Source organism: Colossoma macropomum, unplaced genomic scaffold (genome assembly GCF_904425465.1).
Source record: "Colossoma macropomum unplaced genomic scaffold, Colossoma_macropomum, whole genome shotgun sequence".
Classification (NCBI taxonomy): Eukaryota; Metazoa; Chordata; class Actinopteri; order Characiformes; family Serrasalmidae; genus Colossoma; species Colossoma macropomum.
In genome coordinates this window covers 260246-284000 of record NW_023495864.1, presented here as the reverse complement: position 1 = coordinate 284000, position 23755 = coordinate 260246, and the positions used below count along the sequence as shown (strand labels likewise).

Here is a 23755-nt window from a genome sequence, read left to right as displayed (position 1 = left end):
CTCCGAAACCCTCCAATGTGGCTGAATTACAACAATTCTGCAAAGATGAGTGGGCCCAATTTGCTCCACAGCGCTGTAAAAGACTCATCGCCAGTTAGTGCAAATGCTTGATTGCAGTTGTTGCTGCTAAGGGTGGCCGAACCAGTTATTAGGTTTAGGGGGAAATCACTTTTTCACACAGGGCCCTGTAGGTTTGGATTTCTTTTTCCCTTAATAATAAAGACTTTCATTTATAAACTGCATGTTGGGTTTACTTGTGTTGTCTTTGTCTAATATTTAAATTTGTTTGGTGATCTGAAACATTTAAGTGTGACAAACGTGCAAAAGAATAAGAAATCAGGAAGGGGGCAAACACTTTTTCACACCACTGTAGTATCTGAGTCAACTCCATCCTCTGGAACTGCCGCCTTAAACCAGTGTTTTATTCTAGCATCTTACTTACCTGCCTTATTACGCCACTTATCGGACTGTTACCTCACTGATCCCTTTCTTTTTCTTTACACCCTTTAACTGCTGCTGCACTCAGCACTTTAACTTTAGACCCATATTTTGCACAATGTAAGGTTTACAGGTATGACTGTGTGTGTGTGTGTGTGTGTGTGTGTTTGAGTGAGTGATGGTAGGAATGCATGTTTTATTTTATTTTATTTTATTTTGTTATATTTTATATTTATTTTATTTTATTCACTACATGTAAATGTATGTCTGGTACTGTGCACTGTGAGCTCCTGTAACCAAAATCAAAGCATACCTGGCCAATAAAGCTTGATTCTGATTCTGATGAAAAGAGTTTCATTAAACAGGTAATGACAAGTAATGGTCAAGATTAATAGAAAGCATATAGGATATCTGACAGTACCGCCCCTCTCCCAATGTTTACATGTATTAATAGTGATTAATTACAAAACAAGGGTCTGTTAAAAGACCACCTGAACAAGCCAATGTGGACTGACTGAATGATCTTTTCTATCATGGTTTCTCCTTTTAACTGTGGTAATTTTTTTGTATTGCTGCTAAATTTCTACCAGGATACTTGATCTGTAGCTCTTATTTTTAATCATTTCCTTGATCCAGTGACACTGGATCTCTTAAGCCCCATTTTAACTGTTCTTTGTGCTGTGTTTGTTATTCCTTTGCAGACTAGTTCACTGTAATCTCACAAAGAAATCCTGTGAGACTCTTTGCTCTGCTCTTCAATCAGCAAACTCCTCCCTGAAAGAACTAGACCTCAGTAACAATGACCTGCAGGATTCAGGTGTGCAAGTGCTCTCTGTTGGACTGAAGAGTTCACACTGTAAACTGGAGATACTCAGGTAAGGATTCTGTAAATTAGATTTTAAACTAAAATTAGTAAGATCTGACATTCCATAACATTCAGAAATGCATAGATAACAAAATGGTGACAAAAGGTTCAGTTAATGTCACGCATCCGTCAAGCTCTCAGAGAAACCTGGACTCCATCTCCCAGAATCCTCTGGGAGATCACATGACTAGCAAAGACACATTTTCTTGGTCAGAGAATAATAATAGATCATTTACAATTTTTACTAGTGCTGTTTCTGTACCATGATGTGGCCTAAAACCATACTGAAATGTTTCATGTATGATTCCTATACAAATAGGAGCTTAATTGTTTTGCTACAACTTTTTCCAAGATCTTAGATATAAAGGGGAGATTCAAGACAGAGCTATAGTTTAATAGTTTGCAGGGATCGAGGTTTGCTTTCTTAATCAGAGGTCTAATTACTGCTAGTTTAAGAGTTTTTGGTATGTATCTAAAGCTAAAAGAGGAGTTTATTATTGACAGAATAGGCTTGGTTATTTCTGGCAAATTTTCTTGAGTAAACCTGTAAGAATCGGATCTAACAAGTAGAAGATTTAGCGGAGGAAACAGTTTCAACTAGTTCATTTTGTTGAAGTAAGGTAAACAGTTCCAGCTTCTCTGCAGTAATTACAATATTCTCAAGATTGAGACTGGCATTATAAGGCAACATGTTTGTAGAGTTTGTGTATTCTGAATTTTCTGTCTAATTTTTTTTTATTTTATTACTAAAGAAATTCATAAAATCATTGCTGCTATAGGCTGATGGCATCTGGGGTTCAGTAACTGTTTGGTTCTCCATTATTTTAGAAATTGTGCTAAATAGTAATCTAGGATTATTCTTATTGTTTTCTATGAGAGAGGAGAGACAGGCTGAGCGTGCTGTAGTAAGTGCTCTTCTATAGTCTATAAGGCTCTCCTTCCAGGTGGACTGGAACACTTCTAGTGTTCTACACAGGATTCTGATCCTAGATCAGCACTCCTACACAGGAATCTGATCTTAGATCGGCATTCCTACACAGAAATCTGATTATAAATCAGCTCTCCTACACAGGAATCTGATCTTAAATCAGCACTCCTACACAGGAATCTGATCTTAGATTAGCACTCCTACACAGGAATCTAATCTTAGATTGGCATTCCTACACAGAAATCTGATTATAAATCAGCTCTCCTACACAGGAATCTGATTTTAAATCAGCACTCCTACACAGGAATCTGATCTGAGATTAGCACTTCTACACAAGAATCTGATCTTAGATCGGCATTCCTACACAGGAATCTGATCTTAGATGAAAACTCCTACCCAGGAATCTGATCTTAAGTAAGCACTTTTACTCTGAGAAGCTTTGTGAATATGAGCCCATGTCTCTGTTCTCTTCACTGCTGATAGTCTTAGGGGTGCAGTTAATAATCACAGATAAATTCTTGTTTGTGATGTTTGGAGAGACACACTTTGAAAGCCAAGTTTTAACAGCATTAAATCTGATGAACCTCATGTTTTATCAGAGACTCTCAGGTTGGTGCTGGTGAGTCACAATCAAGACTATAATTGTGCTGTTTACTTTACAGTAAATGTTTACCTGTTTTGAGAGAACCTGAACATTTTCCTGGAGGTGCATCAGTGCTTTCCTGAGTTTTAAAACACTTTCAACCATACAACAAATCATATTGTTATTGTGTCATTTTGCAATATACAGTATGTCTACTGGACCCCAGGAAGGATATCAGGATAGCAGCTAATGGGGATCCTTTCACTTGACTCCTATTAACCAGATGTTAAATATTACACAAAACAATATTCCAGCTTCAAACTGCACTTTTACAATATTAGTATATACAGTGGTGTGAAAAAGTGTCTGCCCCCTTCCTGATTTCTTATTCTTTTGCATGTTTGTCACACTTAAATGTTTCAGATCACCAAACAAATTTAAATAATAGATAAAGATAACACAAATAACCCCAAAATGCAGTTTATAAATGAAGGTCTTTGGAAAGCTGAGTTTGATTTCCCTAGCCACACCCAGGCCTGATGACTGCCACACCTGTTCTCAATCAAGAAATCACTTACATAGGACCTGCCTGACAAAGTGAAGTAGACCAAAAGATCCTCAAAAGCTAGACATCATGCTGCGATCCAAAGAAATTCAGGAAAAAATGAGAAACAAAGTAATTGAGATCTATCAGTCTGGAAAAGGTTATAAAGCCATTTCTAAAGCTTTCTAAACCTCAGTGAGAGCCATTATCCACAAATGGCGAAAGAATGGAACAGTGGTGAACCTTCCCAGGAGTGGCCGGCCGACCAAAATTACCCCAAAAGCACAGCGATGACTCATCCAAGAGGTCACAAAAGACCCCACAACAGCATCCAAAGAACTGCAGGCCTCACTTGCCTCAGTTAAGGTCAGTGTTCATGACTCCACCATAAGAAAGAGACTGGGCAAAAATGGCCTGCATGGCAGAGTTCCAAGACGAAAACCACTGCTGAGCAAAAAGAACATAAAGGCTCGTCTTAGTTTTGCCAGAAAACATCTTGATGATCCCCAAGACTTTTGGGAAAATACTCTGTGGACTGACGAGACAAACGTTTTTGGAAGGTGTATGTCCCATTACATCTGGCATAGAAGTAACATAGCATTTCAGAAAAGGAACATCCTACCAACAGTAAAATATGGTAGTGGTAGTGTGATGGTCTGGGGCTGTTTTGCTGCTTCAAGACCTGGAAGACTTGCTGTGGTAAATGGAACCATGAATTCTGCTGTCTACTCAAAAATCCTGAAGGAGAATGTCCGGCCATCTGTTCGTGACCTCAAGCTGAAGCGCACCTGGCTTCTGCAGCAGGACAATGATCCAAAACACACCAGCAAGTCCACCTCTGAATGGCTTAAGAAAAACAAAATTAAGACTTGAGTGGCCTAGTCAAAGTCCTGCCCTGAAGCCGATTGAGATGCTGTGGCATGACCTTAAAAAGGCGCTTCATGCTCGGAAACCCTCCAATGTGGCTGAATTACAACAATTCTGCAAAGATGAGTGGGCCCAATTTGCTCCACAGCACTGTAAAAGACTCATTGCCAGTTATCGCAAACGCTTGATTGCAGTTGTTGCTGCTAAGGGTGACCCAACCAGATTTTAGGTTTAGGGGGAAATCACTTTTTCACACAGGGCCCTGTAGGTTTGGATTTCTTTTTCCCTTAATAATAAAGACCTTCATTTATAATCTGCATGTTGGGTTTACTTGCGTTATCTTTGTCTAATATTTAAATTTGTTTGGTGATCTGAAACATTTAAGTGTGACAAACATGCAAAAGCATAAGAAATCAGGAAGGGGGCAAACACTTTTTCACACCACTGTAGTATCTGAGTCAACTCCATCCTCTGGAACTGCCGCCTCAAACCAGTGTTTTATTCTAGCATATTACTTTCCTGCCTTATTACCCCACTTATCGGACTGTTATCTCACTGATCCCTTTCTCTTTCTTCACACCCTTTAACTGCTGCTGCACTCAGCACTTTAACTTTAGACCCATATTTTGCACAATGTAAGGTTTACAGGTATGACTGTGTGTGTGTGTGTGTGTGTGTGTTTGAGTGAGTGATGGTAGGAATGCATGTTTTATTTTATTTTATTTTATTTTGTTATATTTTATATTTATTTTATTTTATTCACTACATGTAAATGTATGTCTGGTACTGTGCACTGTGAGCTCCTGTAACCAAAATCAAAGCATACCTGGCCAATAAAGCTTGATTCTGATTCTGATGAAAAGAGTTTCATTAAACAGGTAATGACAAGTAATGGTCAAGATTAATAGAAAGCATATAGGATATCTGACAGTACTGCCCCTCTCCCAATGTTTACATGTATTAATAGTGATTAATTACAAAACACGGGTCTGTTAAAAGACCACCTGAACAAGCCAATGTGGACTGACTGAATGATCTTTTCTATCATGGTTTCTCCTTTTAACTGTGGTATTTTTTTTGTATTGCTGCTAAATTTCTACCAGGATACTTGATCTGTAGCTCTTATCTTTAATCATTTCCTTTGTGTAGTGTGTCCATTTTGGTACCCAAGCAGGTGGGGAACATGGATCATTAAAATACATTACATTAACATGGTTGTTTAGTTGAGGTTATACCTAGGACATTGAACTGCTACAATGATATGAGCAGATGGGTGCTGTAATCAAAAGTGTGGTGTTTTCATGAATAAATTCATTACTGCACTGGAAATTTTGTGTTGCATAGTGTGTTTACTGCTGAGTTTGACATTTGGCCAGATTCAAAACCCAGAGATTAAGTCATTAAAGAAAACCACTTAACTCCTGTGACACTGGATCTCTTAAGCCCCATTTTAACTGTTCTTTGTGCTGTGTTTGTTATTCCTTTGCAGACTAGTTCACTGTAATCTCACAAAGAAATCCTGTGAGACTCTTTGCTCTGCTCTTCAATCAGCAAACTCCTCCCTGAAAGAACTAGCCCTCAGTAACAATGACCTGCAGGATTCAGGTGTGCAAGTGCTCTCTGTTGGACTGAAGAGTTCACACTGTAAACTGGAGATACTCAGGTAAGTACTGTATAAATTAGATTTTAAACTAAAATTAGTAAGATCTGACATTCCATAACATTCAGAAATGCATAGATAACAAAATGGTGGCAAAAGGTTCAGTTAATGTCACGCATCCGTCGAGCTCTCAGAGAAACTCCATCTCCCAGAATCCAAATCTTCTGGATGTTTTAGAGGAGAAATCTGTGTAACCAAGTCAGGTTTGCAACATGTGCTAAAAAAGATAACTGATTCTTCAGGACTACAAAAGGAAGATGGAATGACAAAAGTTCTCAAGGGAGATCAAAGTGAGGAACTTTATTTACATGCAGGCATAGCAGCTCAGTCTTGCTGGGATTCAACTTCGGGTGAGGGCTGCTATCTATGATGCCAAACAGCAGTGTGTCAGTTTGACACTAGACTTGTTGGGATCATGGAGCTGATTCTGAGTAAGAAAGAGAGTTAGCTGATTATAGAGCGTTTAAGGATTTTTGAAAGGAAAGAAAGGAGACATGCAGGTTAGTAGTTGGTGACATTGCAGGTGTCTAGCGTGGATTTATTTAGGACAAGTATGATTCTGGCAGTCTTGTTTGTGTCTGTGAACATCCCTTATAATTAGTGGTTTTAGCTATTTCAGACACTCTCATTGGTAATAAGTGAATAAAATCCAGTATGCAGCCATAACATGACACACACTCGCAGTAGAATTGGCCATGCTGTAGAGCTCGGTTACTTTCAATGTGGCTCTCTCAGAAGATAGCATCATGTCAGTTGATCACAATTCTGCCTTATTAGGTCTTCCTTGGTTAACTGGAAGTGCTGTTACTGTGATGTGGAAATGTGTAGGTGCAATGATAGCTCAGCTGTGAAGCATTGAGCCACACCACTAACAGAATGGGACAGCTGAATATTGAAGCATGTGACATATAGCAGTCAATACTGAGTTCCAAACTCAGCTGACAATGTCAGCAAAAATGTCAGTAGCCCCCTTGTAGAACTTAAATCCAAAATAAATAAATAAATAGATAAATAAATAAATATAAGAAATATATAAACAAAGACTCTAAATATATACACATATACTCAATATACACTAGTACTGCAATTTCCAATGTACAGTTGTACAGTAATAAGATATGAAATGAAACTGATATGTACTGTTATACAAATTTCTATATGTGCAGTTAGTGAGTCTGAGGTAGATAAACAAATGAGATGTAGGGTGCACAGGGGATAGAATATTTATGTAGAAATCTTAGGTAGAAGATATGTATACAGCAACATATCAGTTTATATGTGTAGTATAGATTTGCTAGATTGGAGGTGCAGTAAGATCAGAGTAAATCTATTTTGATGTGGATGAGGTGTAGATTGTTCATGGAGATCATCATGATGATTCAGAGGTGTAGTGACAGGCTTCTAGACCGATACACCAGCACTATAGGCTGTTCAGCAGCCTGATGGCCCTGTCTCGGAACTGGCTGGTTCTGGACTTTATGCTTCTGTACCTCCTCCCGTTTGGCAGCTGTGAGAACAAACAGTGGCTATAAATCCAGGAGGTTTGGGAGCAGGACCCAGGTGATGTTCTGGGCTGTCCACGCCACCCTCTGCAGAGCCTTCTGCTTCATGGCAGTGCAGTTCCCATACCAGGTGGTGATGGAGGTGTTAGAATGCTCTCCATAGTACATGTGTAGAATGTTCTGAGGATGTGGGAGTTCATGCCAAACCTCCTCAGCCACTTGAGGTGGAAGAGGCGCTGTTGTGCGTTCTTCACCACCCGTGTGGTGTGTTTGGTCCATGTCAGCTCCTCTGAGATGTGAACGCAGAGGAATTTTAAGCTGCTGACCCTCTCTACAGCGGCTCTATTGATGGTGATGCGGGTGTGCACTCTCTCTTGCTTCCTGAAGTCCACTATGAGCTCCTTGGTCTTGTCGACATTTAGAGAGAGGTTGTTCTCCTGGCACCAGTGTGTCAGAAAGCTGACCATCTCGCTGTATGCCTCCTCGTTGCCATTGGAGATCGGGCCTACAATCATGGTGTCATCTGCAAATTTGCTGATGACATTGGAGCTGTGTCTGGCTGAACAGTCGTGGGTGTACAGGGAGTACAAAAGAAGGATGAGAACACAGCCCTGAGGAGCTCCGGAGTTAAGGATCAGTGAGGAGGAGGTGATGTTGCCCATCCTTACCACCTGGCGTCGGCCCGTCAGGAAGTTTAGGATCCAGCAGTACAGAGAACTGTTCAGACCCAGATCCCGAAGCTTAATGTCGAGCCTTGAGAGCACAATGGTGTTGAATGCTGAGCTGCATTCTCACATATGTGTAAGCAAACTGCAGCAGGTCCAGAGTGGCAGGTAGTGAGGAGCAGATAAAGTATCTGACCAGCTTCTCAAAGCACTTGCTTATGATGGAGGTCAGAGCAACCAGGCGCCAGTCATTTAGAGTATATACCCTGGCTGACTTTGGAACTGACACAATGGTGGCCAGTTTGAAGCAAACAGCAACAACTGAGACTGTAACTTGTTACATCTGTTTTCGTATGATTAGTGTTAGTATAAAGCCCGAGCTTGTAGACTAGTTTGTTGCAAGGTATTGCTTCTTATCCTAAGACCTACTGAGTGTTCTTTATCTGTTTTGTGATTTTTCCAGTTCTGACTGTATTTTGGTACTTTTGCCCTTTTTGCCTTTGCCCCTTGTACTCTGGTTGCCAGGTTATGTTTGTGTTCTTGTGTTTTTTGTCATTTCTGGATTTTACCTTTGCCTGTTCGCTGACCATGTTTTTGAACTGTGATTCTAATATTAAAGCCTCACGTTCTCTTTTTATCCACAAGTGTCAAGTTATTCTGCTGAAAATGCTGATGGCGGATATGGAGGCTTTTCAGAAAGCTCTTAACAAGCAGTGCCAGTTACTTGGTCATCACCAGGGAGTATTAACAGGGGTAACACATTCACTTGAGTTGCTTGCTCAACAACAGTCTGAGCAACAAGCCCAGCTGGCACAACTAGTGGCTTCACGTTTTCAGTAAGTAAACCTGATACATTTGATGGTAACCCAGATAAGTGCCAGGGATTTTTGTTGCAGTGCTCTACTTTTTTGATAACACTCCAGGTAGCTGAGATCAGGCTAAAATCTCATTTTTAGTCTCATGTTTGTCCGATAGACCACTAGAGTGGGCTACTGTGAGCTGGCAAAGAATCCACTCTGTTTCTTATACTCAGTTTTTGAAGGAGTTTTTGATCACCCCAATGAAGGCAAGTGGAGAATTTTTGTGTAAGCTACGACAGGATAGTCACTCTGTAGTGGAGTATGCATTAGAATTCCGCACCCTGGTGGCTGGTAGTGGGTGGAATGAGGCTGCTCTTTTGACTATGTATTATCAAGGACTGAACTCTGAAATCCTGACTGAAATGGCATGTAGAAATGATGACCTGACATTGGATCAACTTATAACTCTGTCTATATGTCTAGATCAACTCTTAAATGTGGCACACAAAATTAAACAAAACAATAGAATGGCTACAAGAACATGGAACCCATTAAAAACAAGGAAGTCGATGAACCCATGCAGTGTGACTTCACGTCTGTCCAAGGAGGAAAGGCTCTGTTGGCTGACAAGAGGCCTTCTCCTGTATTGTGGTGTTGCTGGTCATCTCCTCAGTGACTGCAGAGCCTGTCCACACAAAACTTTGGCACCAACTTGTGGAAAGCACATGGAGTGATGAGGGTTCCCACATAGGGGTTGGTTTCAAAATCCTTTTATGAGTACTTGGTAATGCTTTTCGGCCTTTCTATTGCCCCTTCCATTTTCCAAGCTTTCATTAGTCAAGTCAAATCAAAGTTTATTTGTATAGAACTTTTTACAACAGGTGTTGTCACAAAGCAGCTTTACAGAAAAATCTGGGTCCAAGCCCCCATGACAAGCCAATGGTGACAGTCGCAAGGAAAAAGTCCCTAAGAGCAAGAGGAAGAAACCTTGATAAGATCCAAGACTCAAAAGGGGAACCCTTCCTTCTGTGGTCGACACCGGATAGCAAACAGCATTAGTATAAAATATCATCTACAAAATGGGGAAAAAACTGGTGGAGCAACGGTTAAGTAGATAGTTATACAGCATAGATAAGTTATGCAGCAGCAGCAGCAGGTGAATCAGTTCATGCAGGTAAGGTTTGCACTGCATTGTACTGCATGAAACTCCATGGTGGTCAAAACGGTACAGATCAGAGAGAAAGAGAAAGATTAACAGGACAGGTCTGTTTATGGAGATATATTAGTGATTTAATAGTGCAACAACTGATATTAGCAAAATGTTTGTGCAAACAGAAAAGTTTTGAGTCCAGTTTTTAGTGTAGAGAGTGTGTTTGAGTCCCGAACAGAGGTCGGGAGATGATTCCACAATTTTGGGGCTATGTAGGAAAATGCTTAACCCCCTGCTGTAGTTTTTCTAATTCTACGAACTGTCAGCAGGTCGTTTTTGAGCGGAGCATTTGTGTGGGTTCCTATGACTGAATTAATTCACTAAGATGGGGCCATTAAATGATTTATATGTTAAGAAAAGGATCTTATATTCTACACCACATTTAACAGCTGGCCAGTGTAATGATGACAGGATTGGAGATATATGGTCAAACTTTTTGATCCTTCTAAGGACTCTAGCAGATGCATTCTGGACCAGCTGGAGCTTATTTAGTAAAATGTGGGAGCATCCAGCTAAAATGGTGTTACAGTAGTCCAGCTTGGAGGTTTGAAGGCACTAGCTTTTCCGCATCGTTTAGGGCTAGAATATTGCATAGTTTAGCGATGTTACACAAGTGAATGAATGCGTTCTAACAATATTGCAAACGTGTATCAAAAGAGAGACTGGAATCGAAGATGACGCCTAGATTTTTTTTACAGTAGTGCTTGGAATGACCGTATGACCTCTAAATTTAGTTCAAATTTGGAGAGTTGAGATTTCTCTGCTTTGGGTCCAAGTAGTAGGACCTCAGTTTTGTTAGGATTAAGAAGAAGGAAATTGTTGGTCATCCAGCTTTTGATATTTTTAACACATTCTTCAAGATTATTTAGATTTAGAGCCTCATTTGGTTTAGCAGATATGTAAAGTTGTATGTCATTCGCATAGCAGTGAAAACTAACATGGAACCTGCGAATTATCTTACCAAGAGGTTGCCTGTACAGAGAGAAAAGCAGCGGCCTGAGCACAGATCCTTGGGGGATGTTATATTCTACTAGCGTGCGATCAGAGTGTTTATTGTTAACACTGACAAACTGATAATGGTCTGTCAGGTAAGATCAGAAAAGCCTGTCCTTTGATACCGACCAGATTTTCCAGTCTATCAAGGAGGATTTTGTGGTTGATGGTATCGAACGCTCCACTGAGATCTAGAAGGACTAGTATGCAAATATGGCCACTATCGAGAGACCCAAGGAGATCATTTGCTACTGTAGTGAATGCTGTTTCAGGACTGTGAAAGGGTCTAAAGCCAGACTGACACATCTCATGGAAAGAGTTTTCTTGTAGATAGGAGCTCAGTTGATGTGAGATCACTTTTTGTAAGATCTTAGCAACGAAGGGGCGATTGGAAATTGGTCTATAGTTGGTGAGTTCATTGGGATCAAGTTCTTGCTTTTTAATTTGGGGTTTAATGACTGGTACTTATCCCAGATTGAGGGACAAATTTATTATAGACTGCAGGGGTTTAACAACACAGGGGACAATCTGTTTGAGCAGTTTTGTGAGTACTGTGTCAAGAATGTATGTTGATGATTTGGATGAGATACTTACTGTGACATTCATTTGGTTGGATAGGACTAAAAGATAGCAACTGTACTTTTGGGCTGGCAGGGCACCCATCATATTGTGATATTAGATCTATAGGCAGATTTTGGATTTGTAGTCTAATATTTTCTATTTTATCATTGAAGAATCTGATAAACTATTGCTGCTTTAGGTTGTTTGAATATCATCTTTAAATTGTTTAATATTACCAGTTAGTTTGGATATAGTCACGAACAAGATCTTTTTCCATTCAGTTTGGAAACAGTCTAGTTTTCATATATGTCAATTACGTTCCAGACTACAAGCTTTTTGTTTTAGTATGTGTGTATGCTTGTTGGTACAAGCTTATCAAGAGATGACTGAAGTGTGGATTGCAGAATTTCAGTAATGTTTTCAAGATCATCCAAGTCCAATGGGGCAGGGATGATTGATAAATTTGGTAAACAATGTCTAAAGTAACTGCATTTAAATCTGTGGGAATAACATAATAGTAAATGGCACTGGAAATCTGTACAATGAGTACTCCTGATACTTGTATGTAAGAACAGCTGTTTCTCAGTTGACTGAGAATATCAATGCAAGACAAGATCAGACTGTCGGCAAGAACAGTCTGTCCACAACTATACAGAGAGGGATATTATTATAAAGCTGTGGTGCAGAAACCCCTTATTACTAAGACAAATGACCAGAGGACAGTTGTCTAGTGGTATAAAAACCATCAGCGCTGGTCTACAGAGATGTGCAGAACAGTGATATGGTCAGATGAGTCATCCTCCACCATGTTCTCCACAAGGGAGTGGAGAACATATCTGCGGTGTACACCAAGAGAACAGTACAGGCCTGAATGCTGGACCTCTACAGTGCGGGGGTCTGGTTTCTGGCATGGTTTGCGGCCACTTGTCCCCTTACAAGTAAGTCACTGCAGATTATTATTTTGAATTATTATTCAAAGTTATTCTGACTGAGTGCCTTTATCTTATGATGATGCATTTGTATTCTAATGGGAGGAGCCCCCATCCACAGAGCATTGGTGGTTACTGAATGATTTGATATTGATGAATTAGTCAAGGGACAGATTCACAGTCAACTGAGAATGTTAATGACCGCCCTAATCAGTTTTACTATTATGTTTTTTAAATTGCTTTGATTGGTAAAATCAAACTGTTGATTTCACGGCATGTGGTGCATGCTGAACCACACCGAACCACATCTGTTTTTGTTCCATGTAAATAACATCTGTCCCTCTTTTTCCTTTCTTTCTGCAGATTGTCTGGTTGCATGGTTACAGCTGAAGGCTGTTCCTCTCTGGCATCTGCTATGAAATCAAACCCCTCCCACCTGAGAGAACTAGATCTGAGCTATAATCACCCAGGAGAGTCTGGAGTGAAGCTGCTGTCTGATATAAAGGAGGATCCACACTGTGCACTGGAGAAACTCAGGTGTGTGTGTGTGTGTGTGTGTGTGTCTGTGTGTGTGTGTGTGTGTGTGTGTGAACATTTGCACTCTCAAAACCCGGTACATTGCTGGCATGTCTTTGCCAATGATGTTTAGGCTTTGAGTTATTTCAACCTACAGCTCTTAAATGGTTGGTTTTAAACAGTTCCGGCTGTGCACATTCAAGTGTTTTTTACTGCTTTTCTGAGTGGTCTGCTAAGAGAATCATGTACAAAATACATTCAAATTCAAATTTCTTTGTATAGCACCTTTTATATTGAGTGCTGATATAAAGCAGCTTCACAGATATCCTGGTCCAAGCCCCAAGTGAGCAAGTCAAGGGTGACAGTTTGAAGGAAAACTCTCAAAACTTTCAGAGGAACCAAGATTCAAAAAGGGAACACACCTGACTTTGGTTGACACCAGATAGCAAAATAATCACAAAGCAATGACAGTAAGGGAGTTTTCAGATGAAAAGCATTTTGTGCTTCGCTCACCTTGAAGCTGAGCACACACTGCTGCTTTGCTCACCACTGGGTTTGAGTGGTGCTACATCATTAGTACACATGCACTGTAGATCAGCGCAAGTTTGAAAACCATTTGACATAGGTTATTCACTGGCACTTTTGCAGTTTTGGAGAACATGTATCTCAGTTTAAAAAAGGCTCTGCTTTTGGTCATTATGTTGAGAAGACAAAGACAAAATGATCACGTCACACATCATGCAGAACAAGCGTAGCGTGGTGCAAGTGTACAAGTTAGTCCATGCAGGGATCATCCATCTCTAGCCTAAAACACAGACTCTAGCAAGAGTTCAAGGGAAAGTGGACTGTTCACTAAAGTCTCCATGACATGACATCCAGCCAAGAACTCCTGAGAACTCACTTTCTGCTTGGAGTTCTGCTTAAGGTTCTATCTGGCAGAACATAAAAAGAAGCAACAATTTTCTAGGTACACAAACAGTTTGTACTGTGCAGAGGTCAGTTTGAGGAACCATCATTTTAAGTTTCCTTTAGCTCAGACAGAAACAGCTACTGTAATAATCTGTCCCAGAAGGTCAGTGTAGCATGTCAGTCTAATGGCTGTATGAGGTTTTGTTTTATGTCTAAAACTCTAATGAGCCAAAATGTCTTATTTTGGGAGAAAGAAGAAAAAGAATAGATAAATGAATTAATCAAAATAATGTTTATGTTGTAATTAAGAGCCCTTCAATTTAAACGTTTACTACTTAATTACCTTTAAAGCTTAATATTTATAATATATGACAATAAGACTTTTTAAAGAGCTGTAAGAAGACAGGTAGAGTTTCAGCCCCTCCACTCCACCATCAACAAACCTGAGTGAGTGAGTGAGAGCAGCGGGATGGCAGCACTAACTATCCCAGTTTACTCTTTGACCATGAGCCCCCACACTGTAAAACTTACTGCACATCTTAATGAAAGAATTATGTTAACACAACTTAAATACTACAGAAAGTTGTAGTAACTTAATCTGAAAAATTGAAAATAACTCAAAAATGAATGTTGAGATAGTAACTCAGTCATTTTGAATAACTTTATTTAAATGTATTATATTCACTATTTTTATTTAACTTGACTTTACATGCAACTATTAATGGGCCAATAATGGGTTGTTTTTAAAGACTGTTGAAAATTTTGTGTGGCTTAATGTGATAAACAGCATAAATGTTTACATTTAAATGATTTGGACTTTCATGCTTTTTTCATAACTTTATTTTGATTATTTCAGACTTAATGATCCCATCAAACAGATCATTGAGTTGAATAAACTTATTTCAGTTCAGTTTAGACTCTCAGCATTACTTGATAAATGTTTGGTCAATGCAACCTTTTTGAGTGAAACTCACATCATTCCTATTGGCTCTTAGTACCATATATTTACATACTGGGCATGTCATTTTGCCGTCTGTGTTGTCGTTCTCCCCATCCTACCTTCCCTTGTGTCGACTCAATTTATAAGCTTTTGTGATTCATGCCAATCAGTACTGATTGAAAGTTAGTGTAGAGAGAGCTGAGCTACCAATTTCCTTTCTGATGAGTGTAGTTCTGTTGTGGCTAAATGCTACAGAAACTACATCTGCACTCTGGACTTAGCTCTCAGCATTTGGTGAGTGTATCAGACACAGCAGTGCTGCTGGAGTTTTTAAACACCTCAGTGTCACTGCTGGACTCAGAATAGTCCACCAACCAAAAATATCCAGCCAACAGCGTCCTGTGGGCAGCGTCCTGTGATCACTGATGAAGGAGGATGACCAACACAAACTGTGCAGCAGTAGATGAGCTATCGTCTCTGACTTTACATCTACAAGGTGGACTGACAAGGTAGGAGTGTCTAATAGAGTGGACAGTGAGTGGACACAGTGTTTAAAAACTCCAGCAGCACTGCTGTGTCTGATCCACTCAGACCAGCACAACACACACTAACACACCACCACCACGTCAGTGTTACTGCAGTGCTGAGAATGATCCACCACCCAAATAGTACCTGCTCTGTGAGGGTCCATGGGGGTCCTGACCACTGAAGAACAGGGTAAAAGGGGGCTAACAAAGTATGCAGAGAAACAGATGGACTACAGTCTGTAACTGTAGAACTACAAAGTGCACCTATATAGTAAGTGGAGCTGATAAAATGGACAGTGAGCGTAGAAACAAGGAGGTGGTCAGAATGTTATGCCTGATTGGTGTACAACTATTGACATAAAGCGTTAATTAACATCTACCTCCTTACAAACTCCCTGGTATTGATCTGAAAGATGCACTGTACTATAAAAGTAGTATAGTATAATATTAGCTGAAGAAACAAACTATTTGTTTATCTGAAACACTGACAGCCTATTTTTATGTAAATTTTATCTCCAGCTTCTCAAAATCTAGTACAGCTAAAAAAGCAGAACTCATAATATCCAACCATTCCCAACAATTGATGCAAAATGTGTTGTGCAGGGAAAAACTCAGAAATACGTGACCAAATCTAAAAGTAAAAGATTTACAAGTCTTTGGAAAGTTGTTGGTGTGTTTTTTAAACCAAAAGCCATCATAGTATACTGCATTAATTCAAACTTGATGTAACAAAGGTGAAGATGTCAGAAGCTCTAGAAGATGATGGCACTTGCCAGTAACCTTTCAGAAGATCTAGGTTACTCACACACTTGGCTGATCCAGCACTGTTGATGCAATCATCAATTCCAGGCAAAGGAACAGAATCAGTTACAGAAACACAAAGGTAATCGGTGCAAAATAGATATTGTAGTGTTCAGTGCTATTAAATAAGACACAGCTTTTGCACAAGTTGTAGTGCTTCGTCAACCAGGAAGTGGAAAATGAGGGATTCTGTTGAAACCAAGCCAAGGTCAGGTAGACCAACAAAAATTTCAGCTACAACCGCCAGGAAAATTGTTCAGGACGCAAAGAAAACCCACAAATAGCGTCAGCTGTCATACAGGACTCTCTGAAAAAAAAAGTGGTGTGGCTGTTTCAAGATGCACAATAAGGAGGCACTTGAAGAAAAATGGGCTGCATGGTCGAGTCGCCAGAAGAAAGCCCTTACTACGCCAATGCCACAAAACAGCCCGCTTACAATATGCCAAACAGCACAGAGACAAGCCTCAAGATTTCTGGAACAAAGTTATTTGGAGTGAAGAAACCAAAATTGAACTTTTTGGCCACAACCATAAAGGCTACATTTGGAGAGGAGTCAACAAAGCCTATGATGAAATGTGCACCATCCCTACTGTAAAACACAGAGGTGGATCGCTGATGTTTTGGGGATGTGTGAGCTACACTGGCACAGGGACCTTGGTCAAAATTGATGGCAGGATGAATGCAGCATTTTATCAGAAAATACTGGAGGAAAATTTGCACTCATCAGCCCGGAAGCTGCACATGGGACGCACTTGGATATTCCAACATGACAATGATCCAAAACACAAGGCCAAATCGACCTGTCATTGGCTAGAGCAGAAAAAAGTGAAGGTTCTGGAGTGGCCATCTCAGCCTCCTGACCTCAATCTTGCAGTTCATGCAAGACAGCCCAAGAATTTACAGGAACTGGAGGCATTTTGCCAAGAAGAATGGGCAGCTTTACCATCTGAGAAAATAAAGTGTTTCATCCACAACTACCACAAAAGACTTCAAGCTGTCAGTGATGTTAAAGGAGGGAATACAGGGTATTAAGGACTAGGGTATGTAAACTTTTGATCAGGGTCATTTGGGTAGTTTCTGTTGTCATTATGATTTAAAAAAGGGCAAAAACAATTGTTTGATAATAAATGGCGTGACCCAACCACTAACCATGAATAAAAGAAAAGTTGTTGTATTAGCATTATTATTCTCTGAAAAAAAATCACGAATTCTGCCAGGGTATGTAAACTTATGAGCACAACTGTATATGTATGTGGTCATATTGTGCAAAATGGGTTGGAAAGAGAAAATAGGCTTCAGGACTGACCCAGAACAAAATAACAAAAAAAATCCTACTAATTCACAAGGACACCGCTAACTTAAACGTAAACCAAATAAAAAAAAATTAAAAAAAAGACCAGTTGCTTACCTACCTCCCTGACTAGACATACACAAAGACTAAACCCCAATCCCAAACATGCCAGCAAAAGTAGCCACTCCCCACAACTGGTTGACAATATTACAATATATACAACCGCTAACAGAGTTTAAAGGGAAAGGCTAAATCAAAGTCAAAGTACATGCAGGATGATAAACAACCAAAATAGCAAGACACAAGTTTAAGTCAACAAAATGCAGCATAAGCAAACGAGGGGCGAGTTGACGAAGTCTCCTTCTGTCTTGGCTGCTGCAGTGCCATTTAAAGGTGCCTAGAGGAGATGAAACCATGGGCTGGAAGGAAGTGGGATCTTGAAACAGAGGAGACAGAACCAAGGGATGGATGTCTGGAATGGACACACAAACGCACACAAGCACAGGCGAAAAACACCATAGCATATGGCACAGGGGACCAACAGAGTCCCCAAGAAATATCTGATAGCTGTCCAAATACATGGATTGGATGCATGGAGCTAAAGAAATTCCCTACCCTTTAGCAGACATCACAGGACTCACAGACCTTAGTTTCATCATGTTTTTGTGGTGCCAAAATGACCAGACCAACACCTGGCAGGGGTGTACAATGTAATAATATTGTGGTATATGCAAGGAGGAATTAATCCAGTGTGAATACATACAAGATCACAGTCACACCTGTACAGTAGACTTTCGTGTGCATGTGTGTACATCTTCACTGAAATATTTGATTGAGTATAAATGCTCATGGAAGTTGTGTTAAATTATTCATTATTCGTGAGTTATTTGAATTGTGTGGCGTGTGCAGTATCAAACAACATTTCCAAACTGCCCAAAGTGGGGCTCAGACTGCATTTTTACATGCTGTCTTTTTTCTTTGGTTTTCACACTGCATTGGGCAGAAAACTTGCTTGAAATGTTAAGCACTGCACTAATAAGTTTTCTCAAGCCATCATTTCCATATGTTCATGCAGAAAGTACTATTATTAACTAACAACCATAGTGCTGTTAGAAAGTAAGTTGTCATGCTTTTGTCACTAATCACTAGTCTTTCCAGCATTACTGTAAACCATAAAGGTCCATCTTACATTGGAGCTGACTGGTCAGCACAAAAAATGTTCATGATGTAGGATACTGCCTTTTTTCAACATGGGGCTGCACAGGGCACATAAATGGCACCCACTGTACAAAAACAGTGGACAAACACAGCTCTCTCTTTGAAAACAATAGAAAAAAGGCGCTTCTGCCTGCAGAAAATTATCCAGTCTGAACCCCCCAAAATCCATCTACTCATCGCTGTTGTGCGAGTTGTGACACAGGTTCAGTTCTGGAGTTTATGGTGGTTGTAGTCCATCAGGAAATTAGAACAGTAGAGAACAAATCCAGATGTTTGTAAACAAAAACATATAAAATACAAATCATTTAGTTTGGGGCTGTAATATCATATTTAAAGCCAGACATCCAGGATTTTACAGCTCGCCTGCTGAAAAAATAAGTCCTCCCAAAAGTGTCTCTGGAGTCAGGAGCTGAGAAGCCCCTTAAAAATAAGAATTAAGAATAAGTTAACTAAATAATTATTATTTAAAAAACATATATTTAAACATTAAAATACAAACCTTTTAGGGGATGCTTTTGTTTTCTGTTTTTCATTTTTCACAGTAAAAATGACAATTTATTCTATTTACTTTTAGAATCATTTTTAGATTTTTTTTAACATTTTATGATTTACTTTTAGAATCATTTTACTTAATTTCTAATTTTAAAAATTAATTTTGTTAATTTGTGCTGCAGCACTTGTAAGTACTGGCATCACCCCACTACATTTTGAGTTCAGTTCAGAATCTCCATTTTAGCTTGGAGCCACTTTCAGACCCGTCTTCGACCTGCCGAACCTTTCTGTAGTTTGATTTGAGAAGCTCCACCCGAATTCATTACCACACCAAATATCTAAACCGCTCTAATTCACGAGGGAATTCAACAGCAGAGACAGTTTTTTTCCAGAGCACGTTTTCTCTGTACTGTCTGCACAACTTGCTGCTTTAACATTTCACTCTTTATGAACCCTCATATCGTTCCTGCACTGCGAGCTGCTGTAAATAATGAGAGAGAAGCAGTAAAATAATAATACGTGTTAGATTTTGACTCATGGACTGTGGAGCATCTTTTTAGTCAAGCATCAGCGACCTGATCGGTTCAATTGAAACTGGTTTACACACAGATGATAAGTGCCTTTACTGTCTGTTTTTCTGATTTCATGGTGGTGAATGTGAGAGGAACAGAGCGCTTGATCAAAACTTCTGATCAATAAATAAACACACACGTGTAATTTAGTCCACTTTAGCCCTTACAGTCCACCATCTGAACCAAATGAAAGAGATACAATATCACAAAAACAAACTGTGGTGCGTCTTTATAAAATAAACTGGGCATGAAAACTGTCTGATGTTCTTCAGAGTAGCTAACAAATACTGTTATCTAAGGCTGCACTTACTGAAGCTATAAAAGTACTGATACTAAAATAAGTACCTTCCCCAAAACATCTTGAGTAGAAATACAAAAAAGAAGCAGGATGAAAATCTACTTAAGTACTGAGTACTGCAGTGGAACTTCTACTACATCCAGCATTTATCAGCACATCTCTTTTTGGTATCTTGGTCTTGGTATCTAAATACTAATGGCTAAAATGTAATATTCCTTTACTCACCTTAGTAGAAGTAATATGATTTGAAAAATTTCAGAACAGTAAAAATCCGTCAATAAACTCTGAAATGATTTATAAGAACATCTCATTAGCATGACATGAAAGGTAGTTTTAGTCAGTGGCCTAACAGCATTGTGTCACTCAGCCGACTGTTTTTGAAACAATATATTTCGCTCCACCACTTTTGAAGGTGTGATGCCACTCCTGCATACAGCCCTGCCTGGACTATGTAATTAAAAGTTATAACTATTTAACACACGCTATCAACACCTTCATTCTTACTGGGGTCCACTTCCTCATCAGAACATGCTGTTAAAAAAGCAAAAACTATCTTTTTATCTACAAAGCCAATGTAGAGAACACTAAAAACAGATACTTCTCAGAGCTGAAATTAGTTTGCTGAGCTTTTATCAAATGTTCATGGCACACTGTGACTTCACTTACAGCTAAACACTGGAATTCTTGTTGATTTGAGTCAACCTAACTGGAAACTGACCAAGTGTTCCTTCACCAAGAACACATTAGATAATGTACATTTGAGTAACAACACACACAGGACATTTTTCATTAGAGCTGCTTTGTTCACCCAACCCATTAAAATCAACACATGACTTGGCTTATCCAGCACTTTTGGCACAGAACAGTTTGGCCTCCTGCTATGACATTCTCTAAAGTGAGATGCAGCCCTTTAACCAGTAAAGCTGAACATACTCCCACTTCCCCATAGCAGTAGTCAAATCCAACAGTAAAGCAATGTCATGTAAAGGTGCCTTCATGTACAATGTGTCATTGCCCTGGCACAACACATAAGACCCACAAAAGGAAAGTTCTACCTGTTCATAAGTTAACCAGGTTATACACTTTTTAATAAAAAGGTGCATCATTTTTACAGTGCACTTCTTTCTGAACTTCACTTGCACCAGCTTGTTTTCTCTGTTTGCACAGGACAATCAGAAGCAATATGATCTGACTTGTGGCAATAAAAACACTCTACATGGGGGGAGAGATAGGGTGCAGTGGTACTATAATAAACCACTGCACCCTACAAACGTCTTAAACTCTAAAAGGATCAAAGCACACAACTTGTCATACATGCCAAAGTTTTACCCTGGAAAACTCTGCTAAAGGTTTGAGAAGAGTTTTCTTCAGTTACAGTAGGTGCAACAATACAAAATATTTTTATTTTAAATAATATGTAGCTCCTAGTGGCGGTGGCAGGCGTTCGTATGTTTTAGAAATTATATTAGCATGTTTTATACTGGGTGTAGAGTATCATACCTGAAGAGCCCAAGAGCGGAAATAGTTCTATAATGGGTTACATTTAGGTTTTGTTTTTGTTTGTTTTGTTTGAAGGATTTGTCTACTGTAAATTCTGATTCAGTCTGATTTACTTTTGTATGTGGATTGCTGTAGAGTATTCTAATCAATTAGCAGCTTTAGCAAACACACACACAGAGCAACACATGCAAGCTACTCCTATTTTCAATGAAGGCCAAAGACAAAAAAGCAACAGACTGTAAGTGAACTGGCTGTAAAAGAAAGCAAGTAAAATCAAGCAGAGCAATTACACCTCAAACAGAACTAGCTAGAAATTTGGTGATATAAAGTGCCTTGATAAAAGGTAATCAGACAAGCTGAGATCAGTCCTACAGAGTTAAGAAATCACCACCTACGCTCTATAGAGTACACACTCACAAAACCACAGTCTTACCTGTGTCCCTGGGGGATTCTGCATGTCAGAGCCTCCCTATCACATCCATAACTACCAGTGTTGGCAAAGTAACTGTGGCCTTCTAAATAAGACCAGAACCAATTAAGAAAATTGTTCCAAAAAGGCCTAGGTCATTGTAGAAATGGCATACTTTCATTATTTGACTGATTTTTTTTAATAGGTTTGATTTTTTTCACTAAAAGAGTGAGCAAATTCATTACAATTCTCTGTGGAAAGAAGTTCTGGGGGATTTAAAGGTTGTTAGCCTTGACAAATAGAGTGAAGGTGGTAAAGAAGTGAAACTGTCTAGCGCTACATAACTCAGAGTTAAAACTACAAAGACTTTGTTAATAGAGGTCATAGTGAATTTGAAGTTTAGTTTATCTTCACTTACGTTCAGCTTACGTTCACCTGAATTCTCTTGCAACAACATCTATGACATTAGAAACTTTTAGAAAATTATCTAGCAGTACATCACCTCTGCACTTCTCTACAAACTGAACACTCATGGTCTCGTTTATGTACCTTCGTTTATGAGCTTATTTGAAAGTCCAGAGTGATCAGTGAGTGAGACACAGAAATGATCAGAAAGGACCAGGTTTTGACCATAACAGATTAAATGTCAAGGCTTGTAGAAATAACCAGATCCACAATGTGGACTCAAGTGTCTGCAGGCTCTTTCACATGCTGCGAGAAACCAAAAGCATCATGTACAAAACATTAGGTAGCACTTTAAAGAACGTAATAAGCAGGTAATTATATGGTAATATAACGAGTAACTCATTATCTATTAACATTTAGGCAATTAGCATGTTATTTTTTTTTAGAATAACTTATTACCATAACTTTACCATGTTATTAACAACTTGTTAGCACTTATATTTAGAATTATAAACTCATTATTTATTAACAACTTATATTAACAACTTAACCATGTCATTTTTAGGTTATTATAGCTTGTTGCCTTTATTTTAGCATTTTAGTACCAACTTGTTACTCCTATAATTACCAACCTATTATTTAGTAACAACTAAAAAAAATGTAATTTTTGGGCTAGTACAGCTATTGTTTAATATTACCATATTATTACCCACGTATTGCTGACCTGTAAAGTGCTACCATTTGGCATTATTGTTCATTTTATTATCTATGTAGATGTAAACATAACTGGTTATTATAAAGTTGTACTCAGTGGAGATAACTGACACTAGTTCAGCAAACACATCAATAAAATTTAAATGATTAAAATGAGATTTTGGGATGAAAAATACGAAAAAGCTATTAAAAAGAGATCAAGTTACCAAGTCTTTGATGAAGTCTTTGCACTGGAATGTATCTTTAAATAAAGCAGCTACTCCTCCTCCTTTCTTATCAGGTCAGCACATATTCATAAAACTGAACACAATCAAGTTCGTAAGGTATTATTTAAAGTATCATTTCAAAGGTAGATGAGTTGTGAAGAGCAAAGTGAAGGTTGTCCTTTAATGCGGTCACTCCAGTTCTGCTTAGCTGGACACCGTCCAGCCTAAAAATCATCTGCACCCTCAGAATAGAATGAAATGATCAATATAATTAAGTCCTTAATTCAGGTTCTCCTCAGCCACATACTGAGGAACCTTTGAGCTTTTAACTTCTCAGGTATATTAAACAGGTCAGTGAACTCTCTTTTTTAGGATTTTTGCCTACATGCTAAATAATTTGATCGATTGTCCA

General features: G+C 39.0%; 1 protein-coding gene across 1 annotated transcript in view; it reads left to right on the top strand.

Annotated features, from left to right (window-relative positions):
* LOC118803162 (NACHT, LRR and PYD domains-containing protein 3-like) overlaps positions 1-23755 on the top strand; it is a 75560-nt gene that overhangs the window by 46246 nt on the left and 5559 nt on the right. Inside the window, exons 5-7 of the mRNA XM_036563684.1 lie at positions 1140-1313; positions 5715-5888; positions 12909-13082. Coding sequence (XP_036419577.1) covers positions 1140-1313; positions 5715-5888; positions 12909-13082 — 522 coding nt within the window. The remainder of the gene's footprint in view (positions 1-1139; positions 1314-5714; positions 5889-12908; positions 13083-23755) is intronic.